Genomic DNA, 8,908 nt, shown 5'->3' on the forward strand with positions numbered 1-8,908 from the left:
GGACTTTTAAAGTGAAATATTTACATGAATCAGGCGCTGGGCTTTGGGGGAGTGCCCATGGCTGCACTGACAGTTTAAACTCCGAAGCTCTGCCGGGACTTAGTGCTTCCCTCCAGTAAAGCAGGATTTGGGGATACTGGTGCCAGTAGCACTGGGAACACATGAGCCGCCAGTAAGTAAAGAGCCGGGGGTGTTTTTGCAAGGGGGGGCTCAGCAGAGGGTTTGCTCTGGAGTTACAGGAGGAAACAGGGGTGATTATTTCTGTTCAGAAGTTCCAATCGCAGCAGGTCCATGGGATTTGGGGTTAGAGCCTTCTCAGAAATACTGTTTTCCTAATGCTTTATTATATATAGCTTATAACTGAGAAGTTTGGCTTCTGGTAGTGTAGATGTAGGAATTGCTGTCAATTTGAAATCAAGTTAGGTTTAACTGCCAAAGAAGAAAAATTGAGGAGGGGGGAATAACATTTTAAAATGCAAAGGCTTAAGGTAAGAGCCGGGGGTGTTTTTGCAAGGGGGGGCTCAGCAGAGGGTTTGCTCTGGAGTTACAGGAGGAAACAGGGGTGATTATTTCTGTTCAGAAGTTCCAATCGCAGCAGGTCCATGGGATTTGGGGTTAGAGCCTTCTCAGAAATACTGTTTTCCTAATGCTTTATTATATATAGCTTATAACTGAGAAGTTTGGCTTCTGGTAGTGTAGATGTAGGAATTGCTGTCAATTTGAAATCAAGTTAGGTTTAACTGCCAAAGAAGAAAAATTGAGGAGGGGGGAATAACATTTTAAAATGCAAAGGCTTAAGGTAGGTCATGCTTTTATGCTTTGTTAAAACATGGGTTTTTTTTCTGAAAGCTTTGAAAGTAGTTTTGTAGAAAATGGTGGAACTGAGAATACAGGGCAAAACTCTCAGCTGCTGCTATTGCTTCTGTTGAAGATTTTTACAGAAGTATTTGTAGCTTCATCTAACACAGGGAAAGACAAAGTGTAACTTGTAGCTGTCACCTGGCTTAAAACTTTCTTTAGCTCAGTATTCTGTACTTTAGCAGGGGAACATTTGTTTTTCCTGTCTCTAGGGAAGGAGATACTGTTTAGATTTGCAACAGCTCATTTTTCATCAGGGTTTTGCCCTTTCCCTGGCGAGATCTGCATCCTCCATCCTTCTGCCTAGAAAGGAGGTCTATATTGTGTATTGGCGTGGGCAGCTTTATTTAAATTGCTGACTGATATTTAATTTAATCAGATAGCATTAGCAAAGCTGCCATTATTATAGCGTTAAGCTCTTTATGAGGATCAAATATAAGCACTATAATTTTTCTGATGATGGTCTTAAACTCCACAGTGTGAATAGTGGAAGTGGCTTTTATGGGCTGCTTGGTTGTGCTCTTTAACATTGGTACCTTTGAGCCTCACGGGGCAGAAATAGCCCTAGAAAAGCACTAACCTTTTCAGAAATTATAATATAAATATAAATAAGCCTTATTCAGAAATACTGTTCCCTTCTGAGACACCCAGTAAGAGGACATTGTTGGATGCACTTTATCTGTTCTGGTTGATGAGGCTGTCAGAGTAGAACTTGCCTATTTTGGAGAAGATACTTAAAGTTAATGAACATTGACAAGTTTTCTGCATATATTAGTCTTGGTGGTTATAGGTTGGCAAAGGAAATGATGCTCTTGGGGTGTAAACCAGGCTCTGGCAGACCCTGGTGAGCCCTGGCTCTCAAATCACGGTGTGGATGTGCAGCATTAAACCATTCAAACCATCCTGCGGGCCGTAGGTTTGAATTGCATTTGTTGAAACAGTGGATTTTTGTTAAGGCTGGAGTAAAGGAGTAAGTCTGTAAACTTTGGGAACAGTGAAGCACTATGTGCAGAACAGGGGAAAACAATCGAGTGTTTCATCAGGCTTCTTGCTGTCTCTGGCCAGGCTTTGCGGGCTGTCCTGCATTGCATCAGTCCTGCTGGACATTATTTTCCGTCTGTGTTTTGAAGCCAGATGGAAAAGGAATCCTCTGGATATTGATAGTTATTTCATAACAGGGGAGAAGCCTTTTGTGATGTGCCTGGGCTAGTCCAACCTAGAAATCACCCTTTTGCTGTCTGCTTTGTTCGTGTCTGTAGCAGAAAACGAAGCGAGGATCGTTAGTAGGAATGAGAAAAGCATATTAAAGGCTCCAGGTAGATTTTCTACCTGATGCAGTTTGGGTGAATGCACTCGTGGTGTTTCCCCATGGTTCAGGTGTAGCTACAGGTGGCAGTGAGTGGCAGCCTCAGCCCTGCTGAGTCTCACGTTGCCTTGAGCATCCCTTGTTTGATTCGGTGACACGGGACGGTGCTCGGGGCTCAGACCCTTGGGCCTGGAGGTCCCCTTGCCCAGGGCAACCTGGTGACACCAGCTTCCCTGCCCGTGTGAGATCTCGTGCATGGCTCTTCACCTTCTGGAAGAGGATAAAAACTGATCTTTTAGACAAGTCTTCTACTTAAAAGAGAAATAGTAAGTGAGGAACCGCATTTGTACTTGACAACTGGAAAAACTATTTAAGAAATAGTGAGGAACCACTTTTGTACTTGACAACTGGAAAAACTATTTAAGAAAAAAAAATCCAAAAACACAAACCACCTGCTAATGACTGAGAGACAGACCCTCTGAATCTCAAGATGTTTAAAGACTGTAGGATTTGGCCAACCCAAAAACACAAACCACCTGCTGAGAGACAGACCCTCTGAATCTTAAGATGTTTAAAGACTGTAGGATTTGGCCAAAAGCAGGGAGTAGGATTTAAAAGCTGGGTGTGTCATTGCTTTAGGAGTACCTTCTTCCTTTGCAAACTGGGCAATTCTGACAATGTGAGCCCATCCCTCACTTTTATTTGTGAGTAAATAAAGAATTGCGATAGGCTTGTGTTTACACCAAGCAACTTGTAAAAGGAAAGGCAGCTTCTTGCACTTTAAACTCTAGATGAGCTTTATACAATTTATACTGAAGATGTGGTTTAATAGACAGTTTTAATACTTATTTTGTGTTTTCCAGTTTTGTAATGATGCTGGTTTTTCCTCTTACAGAAGGGAACAAAGCAGAGCATAAGACGAGAAGCTCAGTCGAGACTGGAGCAGGCAGAGCCTGGGAGGTTATTTTCCAGTGCCCTTCTGTGCTGTTTCCTTTCCATACTTTTTCCATTTTATTTTTTTAAAATCTTCAGGGACTCCCAAGTTACAGGTGTGGGAATCAACCGAAGCTGGGCCTGAAATTCCTCGGGTTTGACTCCAGTCTCCTTCATACAAATTCAAACCTGCTTTTTTTCCTTCGTATTTACAGAATGAGACCCAAGATCTGTTCTCAATCTTTAATAGAGAAGAAAGTTTTACTTTCTGCCTTTCTTTCTAGCGGTTGGATTACTGTCATTCTGCACAGCCCTCTGGAATGCTTCCCTACGACCGGGGAATTTTTATTGCTGCTGAGCTGACAAGCAGCATGTTGGGTTTTTTTTTTTCCTCTTCCTCCCTCTTTCCGGGAAAGTATGCAGCTGATGATGAACTGCAAGTAGTTTTTATGTAATTTAGAAAGTTGGATTGCTGCCTACTTGCCAATATGATATTTTTTTTCACAGCAAGCTCTGTGCAAGAGCAGAGGAGGTGAGAGAGGATGAGTGTGAGTGGTGAGTCCTGCAAAGCCTTGGCCAGTGGATCTCTCCTGGTTGGGTGTCTTGCTCCCTGGGGTGGCTCAGACCTACCCTGGACCAATTCGTTAATCCTTACAGACTTAATAATAATAATATTATTAAGATAAATAATGCTTCTCATTATTTATCTTAACCCCGTGAGATTTCCCTTTTTCTCTTCAGAGGAGGAATTCAATCCTTGCCGATTTATTTGTCTGTTTTTTATGTTCCAAGGATATGTTTTAAGAAATTAAAGCAAGGCTAAACTTCCTTTGAAAGGTGTGCAGTTGTATTAGAAATCCATCTTGTCCTAAAGTAGTAGAGTGTAGAATTTAGGTCAGGCACACCCTGCCTATGTGTGTTTTCCTGCTTGCTCATATTTCTGAGAATAATTGTACATGGGAATGTTTTTGTAGATTTAAAGGAGTGTTGTCACCTTAAAAATGAGTTGTTTGGAGTTTTATTGAAGTCATGGCGGTTACGCTGTGGTTTAGGAAGGGGGGAAGATTGCTAAGCAGCTGATTCACTTGCTTAACGTGCTGGTCGTTCTTTGCCATTGGCAAACGACTGGTGAAATGAGGTTACTCACATCTACTATTTTTACTCTCTTCTGACTTCCTTTTTGTCATACCAGATGACAGGGAAGCAATGCAAAAGCTGACAGATGTTACAGTAAAGGGCTTGTCTCTTCAATGGATTTTGACAGCTCAGCTTTTCGTGATTTTTCTTTGAAGTTTTGGTGAATGTCTGCAAACTTGATACCTAAAATACTTTATAATGGCTCTTTAAAAGAAAAAAAAAATCCCAATGGTAAGGATAAGGAGCAAGTAGTACAATAAAAAGCTAGAAACCAGCGAGTCAGTACTGGTGCTTCCCTTATCTTTTGCTTAATAAAATGTCCTGCATCTAAGTGTTTTTTTCCCTCCTGGCCACGTTCCTGTAGTTGAGTTTCACTTCTGTTTATGTTGGGCTGGACCAGTTAAACCATTCAGCTCCTTCCAGTAGCTGGGTAAGAAGTGTGTACTTTGGGAGGTGGGTTTGGATGTGCCTCGGATTTATTAGGGTGGGGAAGGATAATGTATATATATGTATATAATGATAATTCCCTTTTTACATTCCAGTACACTTCCTTCTTTCTTAAGAATTACATGCGTGAAGACCGTCCCAGCCTTTTAAATTCCAGGACACTTCCTTCTTTCTTAAGAATTACATGCGACAAGGGTCAGCCTCTTTATCTCAGCAAAAACTTTGTAGCATAAATTGTTGGTGCCAAAAGTGTTGTGCTAAATAAAACTTTGTTTCCCGCTTGTGTTTAAAAAAAACCACTTAAATATCACTTCTATATTATTCTTTCAACAAAAAGTCTTGGCTCTAAACGAGTTCAAATACAAAGGAGTTGACCATGACCAACAGCACGTGGTTTGGAGAAGGGAGATGCCTGCTCAGTTGCACGTTTTGGAGTGAGGAGGCACCTATTTGCTCCTGTTTGGGCAAAACCAACAGCCAGAGTCAGATGTGGATTTTGATTTTTGGACTGTAATACTGAAAAATAAATCCTCAGTTCCCAAAATCCAGCTGTCCATAAGGCATGAGCCTTCAGCTCCTCTGCAAGGTGCTCCCTGCCTGGTCCTTCAGGATCTGAGTGTGCAACTGAGAAGTGAGCTGAGAAATTTGGGTGTTTGTTTACTGCTCGTGATCAAATTCTGTGGAAGGGGCCAATTTATGCTTTCTAAAGGGTAGAAAAGTGCATGGAAACAGACCTCAGGAGGAAACCTGCTGGTGTTTGTGCTGAGTGTGAGCCATGAACGTGCAAAAAGTCAGTGTAACACCCAGTTAGTGGGGCTGGGCCTGAAGAGTACGTCTGTCCCTGTTTTTCTCTCATAAAAGACTTCCCTGCGGCGCTTCCCAGGGCTCTCAGGAGCAAGGAGCAGTTAATATTTGTAAAAAGCTTTGAAGGTGAATAGTGCTAATTATTATTTATAGGTATTCATTCTCACCACGGGTAGTTCACCTTGATCTGAGGCATGAAAGGAAACCAGGACATTTGTAAGCTGGGCAGGCGTGAGCGTGGCCTTCTGAAGTCTTTATGTCCTGGTTTCCCTACTGGGTTGTATGCGAAGATTGCAATTTATTTGTCATGTTAAATGACTAGTTTTGGGTATTTCTTGTACCAACCAGATGTGCTAAAGGAATCCTTACTCATTTGCCTTAATATGAAGGATTTGGGTATGCCAAGAGGGGACAGAAGACAGGAATAATAATGTCGGCTTGGCCCAACTCTGGTTATCAGCAGGGCTGGATGTTTGGCAGTGAATCCCAGGGAAACAGCCTGGAAAGTGTCAGGAAAGGGAGTTTTCTGGGGTGGTGATGATGATGATGATGAAGCACTGGGTGGCTGGGGACAGGAGAGGTATGTGGTGATGCTCTGTTAAATCTGCCAGTACCAAGATGACCCTCGTTGGCTCCTCGCTGTTGTTCTACCAGCCAGAGCTTTTCAAAAAAAGAACAAACACAGTAGCTTTTCACATGGTTTTCCCATTGCCAAAAAACCCTTCCTTCTGATGAATATCACATGATGCTCAAGCAACAGATTTTCTAAAAATACACGGTTATAATAATGCTGGCAACTTGGTTTTACTTCTGCCGAGCGAGAGGAAGGAATTGTTATTCCTTTTTTTCAAATTTCTAATTAAGAATGAAATGTTTACACCGCCTGCCAGTAACGGTGGGCTTGAACCCCACCACTGAGCTGCTCATTAAGGCCTTCATCCTCAGCAGGTCCTGACCAGAAAACTTGCCAACTCTTAGTTGGCTTTTTTTTGTTTTGTTTTGTTGTGTTTTATTAGTGCTGTATTTTAGCTGGTTTGTATCTGACCATGCCAGTGTTCTGCCGTGCTTTAGAGATGGCACCCACAGGCCCTGGAAGTCTTAATTCTGCCAAGAAAAAGATACAGGACAATTGTTCTGCAGGGGGGAAATTGGGAAAATTCATTAATGAGGAAATTGGTGTTTTATGTTTGAGAGAGTGAAAGGAAAACACTTAAGGCCAAGAAAAGAGAGCTGGTTCTTGTCCAAGGCAATAGCAGGGCAAAATAGATACCAGAGAGAGTGAGGGAAGGAGACAGCAAATGAAATCTGGTAGAAAATATAAAGGAGTGGAATGAAGCGAGTCTTAAAGATAGGAAAGGGGAAAAGAATTTCACTTTAGAGTGAAATGGCCAAAGAGCAAAAATAAAAGATGTGTCTCTGCTCGTGCTGAAAGAACATTTAAGATTTGGAGGGCATTGGTTAAGGCAGTGAGTATGGGGCTGGGTGTAGGGCTGCAGTCGAGGCTGTTCTGTGTGATATGAGTATTTCTGTAGGACCATAATGGGTTAAACACTGTGGTAAGCACCATAGGACAGGAGGTGATAAATCAAGAAGAAGGAAGACCCAAAAAAAAGCAATCACTGGGAGCAGGGAACCTCCTGGTCAAACCTCAGAGTGGTTCAGAGACAATGCTGGAGCTGGTAACTGGGAAAATGTTGTATTTTGGGGCTATAGCAATGTTCCACAGCTCTTTTTTTGGCCAGGGCTGGGAATCAAGAGATGTGTAAACATTTTCAAAGGGCTCTAGTGGCCTGAAGGTCAGGCAACGGCCGGGAGGGGGTTTGCAGCAACACACATGTGATTTGAAAGAAAGCTTTAGACTTACTTTTAAAAAAGCAAAGGTTTATAGATGAAATAGAGCCCTGGTTACTTTAATACCTTTTATTTTCCTCTTCCTAGGTTAGTGTAGGGCCATAACTAGCACCATAAGCCTCTCTGAAGCCCAGTTGAAGTATCTGAAGAAAAGCCTTTTGAGCCCGAGGGACTTTGCGGTACCAGATCCAGGGATTTGAGTTTCATTGCTCGGGAGTTTGTTCCAAAATTACCAACCTGATATTTTTTTCTCTCCCAGCTCTTCTCTCAGGAAACGCAACCAACTCCTGACGTCACGGAGGCCCAGCATGAATGTTAACTGTGCTGGTGGGACAGACTGGTCGAGAAATCCCGAGTCCAGTTGCTCTGTGGAAAACAGAACTGCAGCCATCCATGAGTCAGAAGAAAGTAACGTGGTGCTCGGAGGTCATACCCCTGCTGCAGTTCCCAGGACTGAGGGTAAGGATAATGTCTTTACCTTATAGTAACCTTTAAGGGAGATATTTTTTTTATTGCAGGGTGTTATGTTTTGGAAAAATTCCAGTGTCCCCGGGCAGTTTGTACTGGGGAGCGCAGAATGTCCGTACCCTGCCTTGGCCAGGCTGGTGTAAAGGACAAAGGGTCACGGCAGAGTTTAGGGTTTTGCTGTCTTGGCAGCATCCTCACAGGGGTATGGCCTAGCCTGAGGCTGTCCCCAAAGAGAGAAACTGAAAGCAGCTGGAGAGTCCTGCTGAGCTGGGTGCCCACCATGGACTGGGCACCAAGTGCCACTGGGTGTGGAGTGAGCTTCTGCTCCAGCTTTCTGCCAGAGCAGGTGTCAGCACTGGGCATCTGTGTCTGTAGCTTTAGCCTTGTCTAATTACAGAATCACAGAATCTTAGTGGTTGGAAGGGACCTCTGAGATCATCGAGTCCAACCATAAAAAAAAAAAAAAAAATAAAAAAATGGTTCTTCAACACTCTGCGTTAGATTGCATCCTTGGAGCAATAGCAAGTATGAATTATATCTCTAAAACAAAAACTTCCCCTCTCTTTTTACACTGAGGAAGTCAATAGGAGCTGTAAATTTTGAGTGCTCCCTTTCCCTGTTCCCCACTTTGCCTGATTTACCTTCATGCACTGATTCAGCTCCATCAGCCAAAGCTATAGAGGATGGACAGAATTAAAACCTTTCTCTCTGTCCAGCCACATGCTCTCTTCCTAAGCAGGCTGCACAGAAATAGCATCTCTGTGCAGGCATCAATGGCAAGGAAGAGAGAAGCCCCTTGACTTTGAATTCCAGACTTTTCAGCTCTTGTTTTTTTATTACAGTCCTATTTTCCTCGTAACTGTGGTATATGAAAGGAATGAAAAAAACACATTGAGGCATTTTGGGATAATAATATTAAAGAGCAAGATTCAATTTGAAATTTCTTTAATTTTTCCTTGAGAAAACATTGTAAGTGATTAAATGAGTAAATCTTATCTTTCGCAGCTTTTGATTATTTAATAGTAAACTACTATTTACAATTTACTAAAACAGTAATTACTTGAGGTGACCGAATTGCTTCCATACTTGCTGCTGTTATCCTAT

The 8,908-nt window shown here is 42.4% G+C and overlaps 1 protein-coding gene across 3 annotated transcripts in view; it reads left to right on the forward strand.

Moving 5' to 3' along the window:
• The window catches only part of KCTD20 (potassium channel tetramerization domain containing 20), a 50,091-nt gene that overhangs the window by 29,572 nt on the left and 11,611 nt on the right, over nucleotides 1–8,908 (forward strand). For 2 of the 3 annotated variants that reach the window (XM_014948488.1, XM_014948489.1), the window contains exon 2: nucleotides 7,596–7,795. In XM_014948488.1, coding sequence (XP_014803974.1) covers nucleotides 7,645–7,795 — 151 coding nt within the window. In that variant the 5' untranslated portion in view covers nucleotides 7,596–7,644. Of the gene's footprint in view, nucleotides 1–53; nucleotides 173–7,595; nucleotides 7,796–8,908 lie in introns of those variants that run through there. The other variant, XM_014948487.1, reaches the window with a different exon arrangement.

The sequence above is a fragment of the Calidris pugnax genome, unplaced genomic scaffold (assembly GCF_001431845.1).
Source record: "Calidris pugnax isolate Ruff unplaced genomic scaffold, ASM143184v1 scaffold91, whole genome shotgun sequence".
NCBI classification, from domain to species: domain Eukaryota; kingdom Metazoa; phylum Chordata; class Aves; order Charadriiformes; family Scolopacidae; genus Calidris; species Calidris pugnax.